Source organism: Nipponia nippon, unplaced genomic scaffold, assembly GCF_047370975.1.
Source record: "Nipponia nippon isolate SJK-2023a ecotype South Korea unplaced genomic scaffold, ASM4737097v1 scaffold_4, whole genome shotgun sequence".
NCBI lineage: Eukaryota > Metazoa > Chordata > Aves > Pelecaniformes > Threskiornithidae > Nipponia > Nipponia nippon.
The window spans coordinates 1,243,929-1,264,732 of NW_028262358.1; the positions used below are offsets into that span (position 1 = coordinate 1,243,929).

The following is a 20,804-nucleotide window of genomic DNA, read 5'->3' on the forward strand; positions in this document are numbered from 1 at the left end:
GGCGGGATGTTTGGGACAGCTTTGGATGAGGAAAGCATCCTGTGCGGGAGCGGGGATGCAGCCAGACCTGCCCGGGGTGGTGCAGGAAGGCTGGCACGCGTGGCAAGCGCGCCCTGCCCTTCCTCCCGCCCCGGCTGGCTTGCACGACGCCCTTGCCCCACTGCCTCCTCGCCAGGGTCCCCCAAAACCGGGGGCAGATGGCTGACCTCGGAGCCGAGCCCCCTGGCAGAGCAGCGGTGGGCTTTGGAAAGGGAAAGCCTTTAGCAGAATGGCCGGCTCCTCTACCGAAGTACATTAATCAATTCCTCTACTTTGTACCAGCAGCGACCTTGAGAGATCTGCTGCAGAGTGGTCAGGAATGGTAAAATACCAAAAAGAGACTCTGCCCGCGTACAGCAGCGGGGCTGCGGCTTGCAGTGCCTCACCGTGCCGTCGGGAGAGGCTGCGGTGGGGATCGGTCGATCCTGCTGGGCTCCCACCTGCGGGAACCCACCTCTTCTCCCGGAAAGCCCGCAGCAGCCTGGTGAGACCACCGCCCTCGCGCCGAGGCATTCCCCTTCGTCAGAGCTGAAAATCGCCCCATAGCAACAGCGATAGCGAGTTTGGAAACCTCGTGTTCATTGTTTTATCTGCAGCAAGTGACGCGTCTCTGGGGTCGCCAGCGTTAGTCAGCGGCGGGGTGGGTGGAGAGCAGACAGCCTAGCAACTGAGCAGCACGCCAGCGGGGCTCCTGTCACCTCCCTTGTCTTTCAGTAGCATGCAAGTCACCCGGGATCCGTCTTTGAAGCGATATGACTCTGTCTAATGTGTTATTGTGAGTGGCGACAGCCTGTAATTGCTTCAGAGGTGTGGAAAGCCCTCGCTGTGCTGCAGTGCTTTTGCAGCTCAGCTGCGGGTGGAGGAAGATGACTAAGTTTCCTCTCCTTCCTCGCCCGTCGTGGTTTTGAAAGGCTCGTCCCCCTCGGCTGGGCGGTGACGGTGCTTGCTGGGGCGCTCGCTCGGGAGCATCCCTCCTTGCAAAACCTCTGCGGGCTGAAAGAGCGACTTTGGGGATGCTCTGCTGGCATAAACAGCGCTCCGTAAATCCGTCGTCAGGCCCTCCGTGTAAGTGCAGTTGGGATGCTCTGGCACATCCATAATAAATATAATTACGCTAGCAGTAGGCATCTGGCGCTGGCGAGTGCTTTGCAACCATGACCTAATTAATCTTCATTATATTGCAGTGTGATAGGTGAAAATTTTCTTCCTCTACATAAAAACATGCCGCTTAACACACTCAGAGAGCCTCCTGAATAAAAGCAGCACAGCTCCGGGGGAGTTTTATCGTTTGCGGAGGCCGTGGCAGTGTCCGGCACCTCTCCGTTTCCATCTTGACCTGCCGCTGAGATCGCAGGTACGTGGGGCCAGGTCTCCGGCTGCTGGAAATCCTGATGACCCCACGCCTTTCCCTGAAGCTGAGCGCTCTGACAATTTCTGAGCTGTGAAAATAGATGCACAAAATGTCACCTGCCTTTCCCGTCACCTTTCGGACACTGGTGGGGACCTGGTTTTGTTATGTTGTCCGGCTTCTATGGGAACTGGTAATTGAAGCTGATTTATAGAGATTCTTAACGTAATTTTTACAGCTTTCAAGCCACGAGATATTTGCACTCTCCAGGACCGTGCGGCAATTAAACACATTTTTATAAAGCGGCACGACTGCTTACGGAGCCTACCATTAGTGTCAGAACGCTTCATCGCTGACGTGGCTCGAGCATGCCGATGGAAAGGAGCGTTAGAAAGATGATGCGCACCTAGCTGTATTTAACCAAAAGCCCCTGTATTTGCCCCGTTTCTGAGGGCGCTTAGAAATAAATCGAACCACATCAAGCCGGGATTTTTGCATGCGTTTGGTGGGGCTGGTTTGGGCGGTGCGGCACAGGGGGGCTGCAGCTCATGAGCACCCTCGAGCACGTTGGTTTTGCTGCGTGAGTTTATGCACGGGGTGCGTTGGCTGAGCGAGGGAGCGACGGCAGGAGGGGGACGGCCCGGCCTGGGCTGATGAACGAGAGCCCTGGCCTTTGCTTTATTTCAGAGCTTCTGGCGGGGGGTTTATTTTGATTATTTTGAGAGCAATAAGAGAGAAATGAAGCAAACCGCAGCTCTGAGGTGCAACGTGCTTTCTCGAAATAAAACCAGAACAGAAACCTCAGCCTGATACAAGCCAGTATTGCTTGCTGCTGTGGTTTCTCTGTGGCTTTTTTTTTTTTTTTCAACTAGTGCAAAGGCAGGCATTTCCAAGCCGATTGCAGGAGGGCCAGGGTGGGTTTAAGCCAGTGTGGCGACTTGCAAGCGTTGCTGTTTTGCGTGGCCGCGTGTTTTGGGTGCAAGGTGGATTCCCCTCCCTGCGGGTGGGAGGCAGAGGGGGACAGCAATAACAACGCCCCAAGCCGCTCCAGCCACCCGGGGTGTAATGGTTCATTTTCCAATTCAGTGTTAGGTCCCGGATAGGAAGCTGCCTGGTCGTGGCCGTGACTTCTGTAACGGCTGAGCGGTCCTCCCTTCCCAGCCTGCCTGGGCTCGGCCCCCCTTCTCGCTGGGTTTCCCTTCCAGATTACATCGGGAGCGCCCCGCGGGCTGCACCTAAGGGGCCTCGTCGCGGAGGAATTCAAGTAAAACTCTTTCTGTACGCATTTCGACGTGCGCCCGCGGTGCCGTCCCCTCTGCGTCGCAGCATCGCTCGCACCCTTGCCTGACATTGTCTCCCCTCCATTTGTTTGCCGTCTCCAGCCAGCGCAATCTAGGGACTTGACGGAATTTACATCTTTTTGTGTTGATATTCAGGATTAAGAAAGCAAGCCACGCCGGCGGTGTCGTTGCCAGTTGCTCAGCAAGTCTATGCACACAAAACAGGGTTGCTTTGCTTATATTCCCGTTCACAAAAACTGCTTTTTCCCCACAAGTGCGTTTTACCTGGGGTGAGGGAGACGGACGGATGGTGCTCAGCGTAGAAGAGGTCAGATCCATACCTTTAGGCACTAGAGTTTGTTTTGCCTGTGCCCATCCCAGTAAACTTGGCCTCACTCGGAGCCTTCTCCAGCCCCGTGCCCAGCTGCCCTGCGTCCCTGCTGCTGGACTCCTGCCTTGCAAAGCTCAGCATACGCAAGCTGCCTTAAGTTCCTGCTCAACCTAAGGCTTTCCCAAAGTGTTTGCGAATAGCCGGGTGCTGCCTTGTTCAGGCAGTCGCTTCAGCACGGCATCTTTGGACGAATCCTGATCTCGGACAGACAGGCTCAGCCCCACTTGTGACCCGGGGAAGGCGAGCTGAGCCACGTGTACATGGCACAATTTCTCCTTCAGGTATAAAAAGTTTAGGTTTGCATTAAAATTCCCGCAAAAGCGTGTCTGCAGCAACATTGTTTTCTTATTTCTCTGCAATACAAGTTTATAATCATATAAAGAGTAATGAAATGAGAAGGCAAAAGCCCATCAATGCACAATGTTCTGGGATTTTCATTAAGGTGAAGTAAAACTTTGTAAACTCAAACACTGCCCGAAGGAATATTTTTATTTTCTTCACTCTGGCATTTCTACAGCTGTTGAATTTGTGTGTTTCTGGCGCTCTACAATCATTAAATATCCTGAAGTAAAAGCAGATGCTTTTAACAAAGAGCTCATGGCCTGAAGAAAAGTCACCGCTGCTATACCGAAGGGTGTACGGCCTCTTACTAGCCCTATCGCTATTTAGGAATATTAATTTTTACATGGTAGTTGGGGAAACATTTTTAAAAAAAAAAAAAAATCAGTTATTTGTCTGGGAACGTTTCTGTATATTTATTTTGAAGAGCAAGGTGGCCATCGTTCTGCGGTGGAGAGCAGGAGGTCTCAGCTGAGTTTATGCTTGGTCCTGCTTCCAGCAATGAAAACCATCCCTGAGATTTAGTACTACGTAATTATTTGAAATAAGCACAAAGCTAGTAAATTATGGCGACCTTGGTGGAAAAACTCTGTGACCCTTCTCCTCCTCCCTCAGCTGAAGTTAATAAAGCCCCTCGCCTTAGATGTGGATTAATTTTTACTTTCACGATTTACGAAGCAAGCTGTATCTTGACAAAAACAGATGTAAAAACCAGTCTTCAGTTCAAGCTGTCATTCTGCTGGCTCAGTCCATTAACTCTGGCACAGAGTACACGGGGTTTCACTGACCCACTGCTAATCTCCTTAGACAGATTAATCCTCCTTTTTATTAATTATTCATACGCTCGGGCAGCGCGACCCCACGGACGGCTGGCAAGCAGGGGTAGCGCGGAGCAAGCCCTTGGCGAGGCAAGGGCCGTTTGCTGACCTGGAAGATAAGCAGTCCTATAGCCAAGGATACAAGCTGTAAAAACAATGGGAAAAGAGGTAAAAGGAAAGCAGAGCTCGGAGAGCCAAACAGCCAGAGGTCCCCTCCCCAACCCGCTCTTTTAACCCACAAACGGGTGCCCTGCCCGCAAGAGGCCGATGGAAATGCCCGTTGCCGTCTTCCCGCTTGCGCCGTCAGAGCCCCAAGATTCTTAAGCTATGCCTGTACTATGCAATTTAAACACGCTCCAGACCTGCCCTGGGACCGAGGTGGGGAGCAGCCTGCATCCACGGCACTGAACTCTCCATCTCCCACGCAGGCGAGCCTTTTGGCATGCCCAAGCTGCCTTCCCCAATTGTTTGGGGTTGGTTTTTTAAGCTTTTCTGGCAATTCAGGAAAGATGGTCATCTCTGTATTGCTCCCGTTTTTGTCATCACTGATATCTGCAAGAGCAAACAGTCCGATCTACACTGAGAGCTCCTGCAGAAGTGAGATGTCCCTGCCACTGGAGCGAAGGATCGAGTCTGCCCGTTCCCTCCCTCCCAGGAGCGCCGGGCCCACCTCCTCGTCAAGCAGAACGAAGTTCTCATTTATTTCCTTTACTCCTCTCCGCTGTTATTCTATGAGCGAGATAATGAATTATTTCCCATCCAAACATGGAGCCTTGGGGACTGGAGAGGGCAAGGAGGGCTTAAGGGAAAAGCAAAACTCTCTGGGAGGAGTCCAAAAATAACCGATTTGTTAGCTTCCAGCACAGAACTTCCCTCCTCCTTTTCTGTGTTTAATGACCATGCTGGGAACAAATATTGATGGTTAAAAGGGGATTAATTGTGTTTTTAATGAGCTTGGACATTCCAATTGCACAGAAACTGAAGCTCGCCGCGGACCGCGCAGAGATCATGATGTCCCATCGGCATTTTCTGTTGGCGGTGACAAGGACAGACCTCGGCATGGCTTTTCTCCGGGCAGGACAGCTGAAAGCAGCCTACAAAGATGGAATAAAAGATGAAGGCAGATGAGAAAACTGCAGTGGGCTGATTCTGCACCCAGGAAACCTGAGTCAGGTTTTCACGCTAGTGAAGTATTGCAGCTAGACTAAACGCGTCATACGCTTCCATTTATACTCATCTGTTATCTAATTACCCCTACAGGAAACATAAAGCCAACATTATTTAAGCAGTCTAAAGAAGTTTTCGTGTCTCTCTTCTGTTTGATATCTGGTGGGTAATTATGCTCAGCGCTGTAGCGAGAGCTCTCGGTACTATCAGAGGAGATACTGCAAATTACAAACCCTCTGGAGTTAGACTTGATAGGTAATTTGATAAATTGTTGAAAACAAAAACAGAGGCTGGAAAGGTATTGCTGTATCTATGTGAACCACGTATTTAAAAGGCAGGCTTCGTTCCCAGTCCAGCGCTGGTAAACATGACGTGCTTCGTGAGCAGCCGCTGCATGAAACAGCAATTTGTTGCCAAGAGTTCCCGTTGCCTTCTTCGCAGCGCCGCTGTAATTTGCCGCAAAATTGTCTCTCTGAAGCAAGCAGCAATGTGAGAACCCGTTTATCTGCAGGTTTACGAGCAGGAAGAGCATTCTCCGAGTCTGACAGCAAATTCTTCTGACCTCCAGTTGCAGCTGAGATGACAGATCTGATTCAAAGATATCTCACGTCAATAAAAATTGGGGCTTTCAGGCTGTATCTTACAGTGTGCCAGGACCATGTTCAGATGGTTTTTGAGTATATCCAAGGATGGAGACTGCACAGCCTCTCTTGGCAGCCTGCTCCAGTGTTTGCCCACCCTCACAGTAAAAAAAAAAAAAAAAAAAAAAAAAAAAGGAGATTTTTCTCAGACCACCTCCAGGACAAAGTGGCTGGAGCTCAGCTAACCTGGTAGTTATGACCAGAGATTGCCCACCCAGTATTTTGGGCACCCACCACAGGAGGGCTGCCGCCTGCTTTGGAGGGAGCTGCTCGCAACCCAGAGCAGCCCCCAGATGATGTTTCAGGTGCTTTTAATAGTTAAAGTTCATACCTGCTGTGCCTTGGCAAGTCCTCTGGTGCATGCTTTGGTTTCAGGCTGCGAGGTGGCCTGCAGATGTATATTTTCAGGTAGCTGTAGCTTCGGCCCATCCTCATGGGGATTCAACAGCTCGGCAATTTACATGCATGCAAATTCATGCAAATGCCCACTGACCAATGGAGTCAGTCCATCAGCTCCAACCAAGGGGTTTCTTGTGATGGCTTGTTCCCCAAAGCTGCTACCGACCGATGTAGGAAATTAGACCAGCATCCGTGCTGGAAAACCAGGGGCGCGCTAATGTACAAAACCCGCGGGCTGCGGCCGCGGCCTCCAGGTCGCTCCCCGTGACCCAAGCCGCGCGGCTGGGCTCCGACCTTCACGAACACGCGGGCGATGACTAATGGTGAAATTTCCAAAAACATTTTGCCAGGTGTTTATTTCTCCAGGTATGGAGAAATGTTTTTGCATGTTTACTCGTCGCAGGCGAAGGCTCCACACCCACTCTGGTGATAAAAAGGGTGCTCTCTCATCGCAGGCAGGGAACAAGCAATCGTGGTTGGAGGTACAAATATGCCCACATCAAAAAGCTCAGAGCCAGATCATAGCTCCCTGAAGACGCTCCAGGTCCAGGACATTGGTTCCACCCCTCCAGAGACAGCGACCAGATGCAAACCTTAAATTCTCATCTTTTGCCAAATAATTTGGATTCTCAGATCACGATGAGGGCCCATCACTGGGGAAAACAATCACTGTGGGGAAAAAATATATTACTGCTGTGAAGACAGGAGATGTGTACCTATTAAAAAAAAAAAAAAGTATAAGCTAATTCAGGTGTCTAAAAGTCAAGGAGCTTCTCTAAGATGACATGGAGGGAGCAGACCCTTCCGGGGGTGAGTCTGTTCTTTTGGGACATGTGTGTGAACATATGTGAAGCATGGCGGGCTGGCTCGTGCCACAGCTGAGATGGGTATGGCAACGGGAATCACGTCCTTGGCTAAATTAATGGCTGCATTATCATTACAGTCCTGAATTGCGGTCCGAGGCAAGGAAAGAGGTACAGTTTTGGGGTTATTGGTGGGGGTTTTTTTCCTGTTCTTGCAGTAGAAAAATCTTGGTTGAGGAAGAGCTGCGGGAAGGTACCTATAGGTCTTGGTTTGCCCTGCAGTCGCCTGGTCCCAGGCAGCAGCCAAGCTTTTAGGGATCCACGTTGGCGCACAGCGGGGATTTTGATGCCAGGTGTGGCCTGCGGGCACCAGGGGTGCTTTGCTGCTTGACTGGGCTTTGCAGGAGGGGTTTTGCACCGATTCCAGCCAGTTTGGGGTCTTGCAAGGCAAGGCTGCTTTCTGGAGAACAAGGGAAAATGCAGCTAGTTATTGCAAAAGAGCCCTCATCCAATGTGTTTGGACTTACTTTTCTTTGGAATTTCCATCAGCTGACAGCTGGGGATCAGGTGGAGTTTGTCTGGCATCACCCTTGTCAAATCGGCAGCTATTATAGAAGTCTTGGTCAAAATAAAGGATGATAACATTAGCAGTGCAAGGCTAGGACTGTAAATCCAGCAAGAAATTGCTGTTTTCTTGCCATTAAGAAGAACTTTGGGGTTTTTGCTTTATTTCTTTTGGCTGGGAGCAAGGTGCTAATATTAATTTATTCTCTGTGATCCTCTGCAATCCATTTGGCCTTGCGTAGGAGAGAGAAAAAAATGCTTTTTTTTTTTCTTTCCCCCCCTCTGTTGATTGCATATTTTTTTATATATTTAAGTGCCTGTAACTAAACGGGAGGCAGTTTGTTTCCAGGAGGCAAAAGCACGAGCATCCTGCAGATATCAGCAGTGTCTGTTAGCCAGAGACTAAACATCATCCACCTGCTTTCTAGATTCTTGACAGAGAAACAAGATCTTTATAATCTTTCACAAACCCCTAGACTCGGAAAAACTATTTGAATATGGGCTTGACTGGAAACGTGAAGAGTTATGGAGTTAAAAAAAGGCTTGCATACAGAGGGAAAGCTTGTCTGAGCTTTCCAGAGCTGCATCAGACCTTCAGTATTTCCTGGCACGTGACAGAAAATCACACGCTTCCAAAGGCAATTTTTGATGCCTATAGTTTAGCACGGGTTAAAATATTTTGCATCTCTGGAAGGCACAGGGAGAAAGAGAAGTTTACAATGTGCCAACAGCTTAAATATGTGTCATAAACAAGGGCAGGTAACAAACGAGCTGTGCAGGGGATTTATTTGGTAACAAAGGGAACCCGTCCGCTGATGCACCGCTTCCCTTTGGTTTCCCGTCGACCTAACAGGCCGCTTGTCAGGAGCATGGCGCCAGGATCGCGGTGAATTAACTCAAAAGCAGCGCCCGGCGAAGCTGGGGGATAGATCCTATCGCAAACGCCTAAGCGCAGGAATGAGCTACAAAGAAAAAGTAGATGGGAAACGTGCTGCTCTGCGTCAGTAATCCCCAGGCGAGAGCCAGAATCGCAGACGCCTTAATGCCAATCGGGTGATGCTGACCTGGCTCCAAGTTCATTTCTGAGATCTGCTCCAGTAAGGGTCTTGCCCAGGGCCCTTGGCCTCGGTGGGAGCCCTTCCAGGGACCTATACAGGCTGCGGATGCGTCCCCACATCAGTAATGTGAAGTTGATACCAAAACTGTCGGCTCAACAGGACAAGGGAAGGAGAAGTGTTGAAAAGAGCTTTTCCCAGCACACCAGACCTCTCTCCACCGCCCCTGCGCAAAACCGGGGATCGTTTGGCAGTTTCTTCCTACGCAGCGGCACCCAAAACGGTTTACTGCATTGGTTAAAGCAAGCCCTGTCATAGCAGGAATGCGCACCAAACTACCCGATAGTCCGATATCGGAAAAGTGACAAACTGCTATGTTTTCCAAGTGACAACTTAGCAAATAATTATGCATCGCCTCGGTACCAGACTAAGGCAGATGTTAACGTCATTGGCTTTGTAAAGCCCCGAGTCCTCGTGGTGGAGCCAAGCCTCAGGCAGGGAGGGATCGTGATTTAACCACCCCGTTGAACCGAGTCACCTACCATAGGCTTGGAGAAGATCGTAGATCTTGCACAATCTACATAATTTATACGTTCATAGATTTTTTTTTTTTTAAAGCCAGGAAGGACTTAGTCCTTAGTCCATCTAGCCTGATGTCACTTACCACCAACCCTACGTCATCCAGCTACTGAGTGCAGCTGTGGCTACCTAAAGCTTTCCCTCTGGAAGGGCGCTGGAAATCATCTGGAGATGAAGAAGCCGCCGTTCCCTTTTGGTTTGCTCCCGTGGCCAGTCTCCCTCCAGTGAAAGAAACTGCACCTTGCTGAGAATTAAATTTTGTTTCTCCTTCGTATTGTAATATCTCCTTTTTAAGAAAAAACAAAAAACACGCATAAGAACTCTTATCAATTCATGTGTTTTTCAAGTGACACCAAGATCTTGGAATTTTGTTCTGGAATATATATAACTCCTGCTTCTTGAGACTTAACATATTAGCAGCATAAGGAGGAAGTATATATGGTATGTTTGATTTGTAGCAAAATCATATGCCAAAACGTATTATGCAGAATAGCATTAGAGGCTAAGCAGTACGCGCCACTGACACATAGACCGAGAGCCTGCTGTTTGTTTTTCATTAGGATTTTGTCTGGAATTTGCATTTTTAGACTATGCTGAAAACTGTCTCCGTTTTGGGGACAACACTAAGGTTTGCTGAGTGGTGGCTTGGCTCCCATTCAGAAAAGCTTCAGTTTCAGCAGCTCCAAACTTGGGAAAAACACATTTTGAAGCCCTCTCCTCCTCAAAGGCTCTGCAGACCGCGCGGTCGGATTCCTCCCGATGTGACAGTCAGTGGAACAGCATGGGGGATGAATTTGTCTGCCAGGGAAACTATTCAAATCAGCCTTTTTCTATCCTTCCCAGAATACTTTCATTCCAGGCTCCTTAACTAGTTAACCTATCTTTTTTTCCTTTCTCCCTGGCACAGGGGCAGCCCAGCCCAGACTGGGTAAGGACACCCTTCGCAGACCTGCTCCTATCCTGCGCAGGTCTGGCAGGCGCTCCCTGCCTGCAAATCTGGCAACGCTACCAGCGTGCTGGCGTGCTGCTGCGGGACCGAGCCCGCCAGCCGGAGCTGGTGGTGATCCCCAGCAAAGCCCTAGGGTTCGTTCCTCTGATTGCGAGCGCGTTAAAATCGCTTCGTCTTGCATGCGAGGAGGCCGAGGTTATGTCAGCGAGCAACTGGACGCAGATCTCTGGATACTGGAAAGGATGAACTGGGCTGCAGTCCGGGCCGCTCTTTCCAAAGTCTGCAGCATCCTCTGGCGGAGCCGCAAGGAAAGGATGGCTGTCCAGGGGAGAGGCACGACGAGGGCTCATCTTGCTATGCCAGGGAAAGGTTTGGGGCCTCTAAAAATGTACCCCGGCTTTGCTAATCTGTAATGCGTCCGGGAACAGCCAAAATCGCAAACGCCCTTATGCCAAGCAGGTGGTGGTGGTGTGCGTGGGGGAGCTAGCCCCTGCGCTCCAGAGAGGACGAGGCAGCCCAGCAATCAGCTTGGGATTTCGGAATGACGCTTCCATTCCTTGCTTTGCTGCGGGTGTCCCGGCTGACCTTGGGCAAGCGTTTGCCAACTTCTGACGGTTCGGTGCTGCAGGAGCACAACTTGTGTTCACTGCAGAGTGACCTGGCTGGCAGAAACGCTCCCCAGCTTCTCCCCTTTTCCTGGTCTTACCACGACCAAGGCCTTCGCTCCCGGGCGAAGGAAGTGCTCTGATAAAATCTGGGTTCCCAGGCTGTAGCTCTTTCCTGGGCTTTGCTGTGTTTTGGCTTGAACAGTTGCGCCCTACTTTATTACGACAGCCCTGCGTCTGGAGCGCTTGCTTCACGCGTGGGGCACCCGGGTTCGGCGTCTTCCTCAGCCCGAGAGGATTCAGACACCTCTGGGCCACCTCCCCACAGTTTCAACCCTCCTGGTGGAACTGTGCAGAAAAGAATTAACAGTGCAGAGAGAGCGAATAAGACGCCCTTCCCTCCCTCTCCCCGCCCCAGCAATCGGGACGCTCATCAGGAATGAGGGGAGACGGGGTTCAGTCTTCTGCTCTAGGAAGCCACGGGGTAGTGTTCACCCCCAAAGCGGAGCGCCCAGGACATCTGGAGAATCAAGTTCATCTCCTCCAGCTTGAGAAATAAGACCGGCGGCAGAGGGTAGTGTGAAATCCAGCCTGGAGCCACGCAGCTGCCGGCGTGCCGAAGGCGCGTTGGGAGAATCCCTCCTGGGCGGCTCCGCAAAGATTGACACGCCGGTGCAACCCGGCGCAACGGCGCTGCCAACTCGGGCAGCAATTCACTCAACCCTTCTGAAAGCGAGACTAAATTGGACGGGAGCCTGCACTTCATCTTCTCTCCCAACTCCTCTGGGTGAGAACTGTCGAGCAGACCAGGTTTCCGATAAAGTAAAAGCAAACACCATTCCCTTGTGCTAAGATACAGGAATATTATCCTGACATTTTAGCATGGATCACTCATATTGCTGCTCGTTCTCTCCGCCCCTAGAGCTGTGTCTGGACAATAGAAACGTTCCCCGAATACAAACAAAATAATCAGGGTTGAAAACCAAATTCATGGTGGAAGCATGCACTCCTCGGTGGGAGCTATCTGCCAGGCTAAGATTTGCCTCTTGGCCTCTACGAGTCTAAGCAAGTTGAGGTTTGCACCACTTATTTTTATTCAAAGTATTTTTATTCTGTCTTTCCTACACTAGTCTTGTTTTTACATAAATGTGTGAACACTTTCTAATATCTGGCCAGCAGCCTGATAATTATTGAATCTAGGTTCAAATTTGTGTGACAGAAGTATAGAAAAGAAAGGTAAATAGCATAATATTTTGCAGTGATGTCTGCCTCTTCCTGATTTTTTTTTTTTTTAATGGAGGAATTTATTTTACATTACCTCGAGGAATTACAATCATCATCCAACGTTTTTTACAAGCTGTTAAAATTTGAAGATTAAAACCTGCACTTAAAAAATGCTTCCAAGGAGGAAATTTATCTGTGATTTGTCTTGGAAACAAGATTTGTGTGTTTAAGTACTTGGCAGCCCACGGAGTGACTTGCCCCGTCCGTCAGCTGTTTAAAATCATTTTACGTGATAAGTGACAGCAATACGGGGTCACCGGTGAGAAACAGCGGCTCGTCCTGCAGGAACAGCGGTGCTGGGAGATGTAAGACCCTGTTTGTGCTTCTTCTAAGCCCAGATTTCCCCCACCAAAGTTCAGACCCTTAAGTTAGTTCCTATAACCTTTCTCTTAACACTGGCAATAATCCACCAGTATCCATGCTGGGAGATGGCGAGGAACTGGATCAAGCTGGTGGAGCAAACTGGGCTGTAAGATGAGTGAAGATATTTATTGTGCCTGGGGAACAAATCTACTGTAGGCAGCCACTGGCAACAGGAGGAATTTAACCTGATTAAACTGATTTTTTTTACTTGGAATTTTTTTCAATTTTGTGTAAACAGCTAAGCACAAGCTATGAAAATTTATGGTGTTTTTTTTTTTTTTTTTTTTTTCAATTAACTCTTAAAGAAGATGTGGATGGATCATTGGAAAACAAAGTCCCCTGCAGAAATTGTTAATTTTACTGTATTCCGGCCTGGAGATGCATGGAGACAGCGCTGTACCACACCCGAGTGCACCGAGCCCTGGGAGTTGGCCTGGGTTTTGGGTCTGGGGCCCTGCAACGCAACCTGGAGCAAAGCTGGCTCGCCTTCGCACAGGAGCAGCCCCTGTCCCACAACCTGCACAGCGACCTGATGTTTGCTTCTGCCTGAGGTGGGTGCCCGTAAATTGCTGGGCAGGCCTATGCGCCCAGGCACGAGCAAGGCCTGGCACCCTGTGGTATTCCCGCTTGCGGGGGGGAGATGCTGCAGGTTTTTTGAGAGAAAATAATTAACAGTGTAGCGGGAGGCACTCAATTCTGAGGAATTTTGAGGGCTTCGTCGGGGGACGATGCCCCGCAGCGCCTCTCCTCACGGAGCGCGGGAAGGCCGGCCCCCTGCCCGCGCCCAAGATGGCTGCCCGCCGCCTCCCTCACTCAAGATGGCCGCAAAAGCCAGGCGGCTGATGCGGCGAAGCCGGGGCGGCCATGTTGCTTTCGGGCCCTCCCCCGCCCCGTACCATTCCGCCGGTATTGCGGTGGTTGCGCCCGGGGGCGGTGGCCGGGCGGGAGGAGCGCGGCTGAGGCGGGAGCGGGCCGCCCCGCCTGGCAGGGTAAGGCCGGGCCGGGGACGGCGGGGAAGCGCCCCCGGGAGGGCGGGAGGGAGCCCGGCGGCGGCTGCTGCTGCTGTTACTACCGCCCTGCCCGGTGGGAGGGCGGCCGCCACCGTAGGGGCGCAGGCTGGGCCTCGACGCCTCAGGAGCAGGCATGGCGGTGGCAAGGCCTCACCGGCGGTGGGGCGGCTTGCGGTGTCCCTGAGGGCGACAGCCTGCCCACCCCGCATCTCCCCACCGGCGTGGCTTGAAGCTCAGGCCGCGGCGGGGTCGGTTTCCCCCGCTTCGCTTCCCAGTCAGGTTTCTCCATCCACCAGCACTCGCGGTGCCGTGAGGAGACTCGCGCTTTGGTCAAGCGCGGGGAAAAACGTCTTCGGTTTCCGATTCCCTTGCGGGGCTCAGGGGAGACCTGTGCGCGCTGCAGGCCGTCGTGCGCCTAGAAATCTGTTGGCTGCGCCAAGTAAATGGTAAAAACCAGAAGAGGGACGCGGTCGCGTTTTGTCAGCAGCGTAAGGAATAACGCGGTGCGGTATCTTTCAGGTAGGATCGTGAGCGTTAGTGCTGTTCCACCTGGAAAGTGCAGTCGGCTTTGATTTTTCTTATGCGAAGAGCATTTCTAGTTGTGTCTCTAAGGTAACGTACTTGGGTTTTAGCAACGCAGAACTCAAAGTTCTGTGTATTTTTAAAAAAAACAAACGTTTAAACGATTCTTGCAGGAATTTGTCCCTCAGCCCGCTGTAGGGTAAATTGAGATGGATCCTGCTCTGGATGGTGATTCTTCAACTTACCCAGCAGTGCACAAACAGACCAGAAACTGTGGCAGGGGAGGTGCAGTTGGTACTATTTGCTTTCAGTCCCGACGTACCTAACTTTATATATCTGCATCATGTGGGAATTGATGTGAATAAGCTTAATTTTCCAGATGATTAATACAGTTGAGTAACTCTAGGCGTTATTTACATCCTTGTAATGTGCTTTTTCACTTATGCTAGCTTATAATCTGCTATTAATGCATTTTTATCATCATAGTCTATCTTTAAGACAGGTAAACGTTACCTAATGTTACAGGAAAAAAGTAAAAATCAGAAAAAATATCACAGGTATGGCACATTCGAGGACTGAAGCTAGGTCTTACGCATCTGTGGCAATGAGTCTTGTCCTTTTCTTAGGGCGGTTTGTGTGGTTTTAAATATTCTGCCCGTTGCACTGCAGTTGTGGTTGTTTAATCCGATCTCTCGAGCGGTTCATTTTATTGGTGAAGGTCTGGGGTGTTGCACTGCTGTTATGACCTACCTGCGTTGGGCTTATTTTGCTAAGTGGTAGCCCAGGCATCCAGAGAAGCAATTACATGCCTTTATGCTATACCAGCACTTTAAAGACATGTTTGAGCAGTCTCTGCAGAGGATAAAGATGATGAAGTAAGAACACACCAGGACTCTTTTTTTTTTTTTTTTTTTTTTTCTTTCTAAAACCATCAATATTTCAAGGGTTCTCATTTTGGTCACTGTCGGGGCCCTTTGTTGTGCATGTGTGTGCAGCTATTGAGAGTTTAAAGGAACCTTTCCTGGGAAAATAAATTAAGAAAATTTCCTCCTCGCTTCTCTGAAGAGAAACTTAAAATCTGATTGAAAAGGCTTGGGGAAAAAATCAAGCAACCAAAGATTATGTATGCTTTGCAAAAAGCAAGGCATATTTATGCAGAATAACGGAATTTTTGAGAAGTAGGCAGTTGGATTTTTTGGACCTATTGGGTTTTTCTCCCCTAGATACTTAGGTGTATACATCAGAGTACCTTCACTGTCTTCACTTCAAAAGGGCTATGCTTTATCACACCAGTTAAGGCTCTGGCCCATAGAAATTGCAAAGTAGATGTGAACAGTGAAAGTCCAAGAAACAACGATGGTTTAGAAGTGTTTATTGTCCTTCCTACAAATGTCTTGGTTTACTGTGTTAATTATCCCGAATTAGAGAGCCGCAATTGACTATGTTGTTGCATCACAAAAAAAAAAAAAAAGTGTTATAGCACAGAGGAAATATAAATCCCTTCTTAGAGATTGAAAGCCACTGTTAGGCTTTATTTTTTAAAACAGTTGTACTTATTCCAGTGGCCTTGGAATTCAACTGTAATTGAATTGAAATAGGTTTTGGCTTTTGCAGTGGTTCTGTTAGATTAATTATGTTTTCTGTAAATCTTGCTTACGTGCAAATTTCTTTGAAGTATTTATTCCCTTATTACCAGGCAAAAAGCTGAAAGTGGTGATGGGTTCACGTTGACCCTCAGTGATCAGTGGTGTCTTTCTCCCCGTGGGCTGCGAACGCTGCTGCCTCCCAGGAGCAGCTCCGAGAGGGTTTGCTGAGGGTGTGAGAAAGCAGCAGAGGGGTTGCGGAGCGGCAGAGCGCGCCCCTCCTGCCACCTTGCCCTTTTTCCACCTTCATGACCGCGCTGCGTGACCGTGAGCTTGTTCTGTCAGGTTAGGGCATGTTTGCAGTGGAGCAGGAGGCAGAAGCGCCGATCCTTCTGAGATTCGGGCTGGCTAGGGCACTGGAAAGCAAAAGGGGTGGGGTGCAGCTCGGGAATGCTTGGTTTACGGATGCAGTTGGGAGCAAAAGTTAGGATTATGAAGACCAGGGTGCTTTGTGTTCGTAAATGGAGGGATAGAATTAAACCTATTAATGATGTTATCGTTATTTTTCCTATTTGATTACTGGGGGTTATGTCAAGCCAACATTAACCAGCAATTAAAACAAAGTATGTCCTTCTTTTTGAGTCAATAACTGGATGATTTACTGCAACGTTTGTTATCCTCATTCCCGTTGCTGTGGATGGGAATTCCTCCAGGATCTCCTCTTGTCATCAAGTGTTAACGAAGCATAAAGAGTAAGGAGAAAATAGCTTTCCTAATCCTTTGGAGATAAGAAGCTGCTTCCTTGCCCCCAAAATGAAAGCAAAATACTTGGAAATCTTCAATTACTGCAATTTTTTTGGGGGGAAAAAAAAATATTCTTACATACTGTTTTGTACGCCTGAAGCATTGTGTTCTACTCTCAACCTCGTGAAACTGTAATACATGAAAACAAACTATATTCAACACCGCTTCAGAAAACTAAAGTTCAATTTTCTCTCCAAACGGTAACAAAAAGTACAGTCTCATTTTTTTCTGAAGAAAAAAAATTGTGAGACTTGATTCGTTTGTGGCATTTTTCATTGGAAAGACATTTCAGTAAATCACTCCTGGGCTGATTTAATCTAGAACCAGCTGAACTAAAGAGATGATGTTGGAACGTATCTCTCCGTTTGGCTTAGTATCAGATGTTAGCGTTAGCAGAGCTCACATGGGAGCGCGTATCGAGAATTTATCGCAGATGGGGATCTTAAAAAGGAGGAGAAGGAAATTAGCACATGCTCTGCTCATTGATTTCTTTAAGCGCTACTGATCGGTGAGCTTTGCAATGCTGGGGTCAGTTCTGCACGGAAACGAAGAAGGATATCCTGTTGGAAAACATTAAGAAGGGCAAGCCAGGGGACGGATTAAATGGAAGCTTTTGTGAATTTACGGGCTGAATATAGGTATTAACCTCCGGATCTGCGCTTCTTCCTGCAGCCTGCAAGTGTGCCGTAGGAGCTGTTAGGGTTACGTCTCTGCCTAGCTGCTGATCGTTGTAGGGAATAGTTGGCAGATGTTGAGTTGGGAGCATTTTAAAGGTGCCTGCTGGCCAGAATTCCTAAGGCAGAGACTGTGATAATTATTGAATGTTTGTAGGAGTCTGGATGCAAGCGGTCCTTTTCTGATAGAATTTAGACAACGCGATTTTGCACATCCCTCCCTCAATTTCTAACTTGCTTGGGATGTTTCAACACATGCTTTGTTTGTCTTTTTCTTCTAGTTACCTTTCCTAAGTATTTTTCATGTGGTAATATTTTCATTTTCTTTTCTCTAACTAAACATCTTTGAACTTGCTAGCGGCGAGGAGTGCGGGAGCGAGGAGGTTCTGCACCAGCTAGGTGAGAAGGCTGAGATCCCAAGCAGTCCCGTTGGTTGGGGTGGGACTTCTCAGGACCAAACCCCCTAATTAACTACAAGTATTTCAGGTTCTGCATAACTCAAATTTACAGACATTTTATATCTAGTAGAAATCTTGTCCGTTTCCTACAAACATAGCTGTGCATGTTCCAGTGCCACTTAACGGGGTCATTAGAAAATCAGTTTAAACCTTTAAATGCGGTGTTTAAAACGTTGTTTGGGGTGTCACAAGCATTGAATGACTTGCGCCTCGCAGATTAGATGATTATCCTCTGCGGTGCTTGCAGCCGTAGCTTGTAATAGGAAGAGTATTCTCAAAGCTCTCTCTTAAGCTTGCCATTCAAACCTATTCACTCTAGGCTATGTATTGTATTCAACTTCCTGGTGCTTTCTGTGGAAGATGCATTTGTCTTCTTAATCAGACAGTTTATATCTGCTAGGAATGTATTTAATATAATGTCAAGCATAATTTAGATGAGAAGTGAAAGTACAGTTTGGTGTCATTTTCTGCCAACCATTATTACTGTGAGAGGGAAGCACAGCAAGCCAAGCTTAAATGGAGCCCTTAAGCAATAATAAGCTGATTCGCCTGTTTATTTTGGCCTAATGTTCTTCCCTTGGTTAAAAAGCTGTTGTAAGCATGTGCTAAATAACAGATATTTAAAAACTATGCAACCTGGGGAATATCAGCTTAGAGGATCAGATCAGGGCATCTAAAGGCCTCGGTAAGGTTGACAGCATTGCGCTTTATGGGCAAGGGTAAACGAGACTTCTTGTTTCAGCGGTATAGGTGTCATGTGCAGGCTGCGACAGGAAAGCCAGAGAGTTCTCGGGCATCAGATTTGCTGTAATAATAGCTAGCGTCTGTCTCTAGAGCGGGTGGGGAAGTGCAAATTGTGCTTTCTGAAAATGTCAAAAAACTTCTGACCCCTGTGTTGACTGAGAAGGAGCTGTTTTGAAATGTTCTTCAAATAAAACGCTACTATCTCCTCAAAAAATGTGTAGCTATTTCTAGATATGGAGTTTGTCCCTGTATATTATTTAAGTGGCCAAATACAATAGAAGCGTACTAACTATCGTTATTAACCCCTAGGTCTGATTGTTTACATGGGGAAAAAACCCAGAAACAAAAGTGAACCAGATCCAAAGCTTTATCCCCCTGCTTTGGCACAAGGGGCTGCCTGGCACAGTGAGCGGAGCCTGGTGGGACAGTGAAAACGCGGGCTCTGTTTCAACACCGGCCTGGAAGCAATCGGAAGTGACTTGCTGTGCTTCAGTTCCCCCTTGGTCCAAGATGGGTGGGGAAAGATGCTTGTTTCCACTGTAAATTGTTGTGACCTCTGCTGTTGAAAAGCGCTTGTGTGAAGACTGTTTTTTATTATTAAGCTGGGCCAGTCATGTCACTCGTATTTCACTACCGTTAACCGTCTGTGCTACAGAATATTTGCTCTGAAGGGTTATCCTAGAGCGTAAATCTAAATCTGTGACTGTAATAAACCAAGCGTGTTTGCTGGTGGTGGGTGTATTGATAGAAGTAACCTGCAGGTCTTTACCACATCTTGTAAATTAGGAATTAGCACGTGGGTCTCCACTGAGCTTTTTCTTAAGTGATTGATGTCGTACGTGAATGAAAAGAGTGCTTATGGGGAAGAGGGGAGAGCGAGCGTTCAAACGTTTGTCTGTTTTTCTGGCAGGATGGAGAGAAAGAAAATTCTAATGAAATCCAAGGTTGCTGCTCCTAACCTCCTGAGGGCACTGCATTCTCTGTACCAGTTCGGCCACCTCTGCGACGTGACAGTTCACACACAGCACCTCGGAATTCAGGAGGAGTTTCTGGTTCACAAAGCTGTCTTGGCAGCTTCCAGCAACTATTTCAAGGGGCTTTTCCTGCATGATGAGATGCTGGACACCAAGAATTGCACAGTGACTCTGCAAGACATCTACACGGAAGAGTTCACCTCCTTCCTGGAGTTTATTTACACTGCAGAAGTGGAGATTGAAGCGGAAAAACTGCAACGGATGAAAGAAATAGCCGAAAGACTCGAATGCAAGGATTTGCTTGACATTTGTGAAGAAGTGAAAGCAGAGGGCAGGAAGGGTTTAGATTTGAGCCTCCATCTGAAAGGTCAGCTGCGTGAAAATGGTGGGCCACAGTGGACTCGCATCCAGCAAGCAGAGGACCGCAAACTGAGTAACTCTTCCCAAGTTGTGGCAATACCCATGCAGAGAAAACTTTGGGATAGGCAGAAACATAAAAAGTTGCTGGCTGGCTATGAACTCGTTGAAGGCCAACCGGCAAGCCTGGAGCAAGAGGACACTGCTTTTCCAGAACCAAAATCCAGGACAGCAAAGCTACCGAAATGTAACAAGACAGATAGCGGAAACAGACTCGGTATGGATATCGTTAGTCTGGAAAACGAGAACAGTCGTTCTCTCCTAAGTCAGACTGAGGCAAAGGAAGCCTGCGCAGTAATTGGGAACGCGCTGCCTGAGCAGTGGGAAGACGAAAACAGTTTTATTTCCAAATTTGTCAGTAAAACCGAACGTAGGAAATCACCGCGGCACGTGGCAAAAGTCTTGCCGCAGATTGCGTGCGAGAAGTGCAACGAATCGTTCCGTGTTGTTAAGCAGTACCGGTCGCACATGGAGCTCAAGCATGACGTTAATCTGGCTGTCAAGTACAGCTGCAACGCGTGCGAGCAGCTCTTCTCCACACACCAGCACCTCCGGCAGCACCGCCTCACCGTTCATAGCGATGAGCGGGGCTTCTCCTGCGTGTTTTGCGACAAGCGGTTTAAGCGCCAGAAGGACATAAACGACCATATCCGCAGGGTGCACGAGAAGAAGCGGGATCCCCAGGCCTGCCCCTACTGCGACAAGGTCATCAGTTCCAAGTGCGGCCTGACGGTCCACATACGAACGCACACCGGGGAGAAACCTTATAAATGCGAACGCTGCCCCGCCAGCTTTGCTCAGAGGTCTGCTTACAACACTCACGTAAGGTACAGCGTTCTCTGTGTGTGCGCGTGTGTGTTTGTGTGTCCGTGCGCGCGCAGGAAAATGCGTTTTCTCTCTGGGCGCCGGGATAAAAGTGTTCCTGAAGTCCTCGCTGCTTTAGTTCCAGAATTCCTTGGATCTGATCAGAAGCGTGTTGAAATCGGCACAGATT

The 20,804-nt window shown here is 48.7% G+C and overlaps 1 protein-coding gene across 5 annotated transcripts in view; it reads left to right on the top strand.

Annotated features, from left to right (window-relative positions):
* Nucleotides 1-20,804, top strand: part of LOC104022459 (uncharacterized) — a 50,962-nt gene that overhangs the window by 20,264 nt on the left and 9,894 nt on the right. For 3 of the 5 annotated variants that reach the window (XR_015708321.1, XM_087775309.1, XM_087775307.1), the window contains exons 2-3: nt 12,930-13,175; nt 19,330-20,637. Coding sequence is in view for 4 of the 5 variants with exons in the window: in XM_087775309.1 (XP_087631435.1) it covers nt 12,930-13,175; nt 19,330-20,637 (1,554 nt within the window). In the remaining variant the exon portion in view is untranslated. Of the gene's footprint in view, nt 1-12,929; nt 13,176-13,437; nt 13,614-19,329; nt 20,638-20,804 lie in introns of those variants that run through there. The other 2 variants (XM_087775308.1, XM_087775310.1) reach the window with 2 other exon arrangements.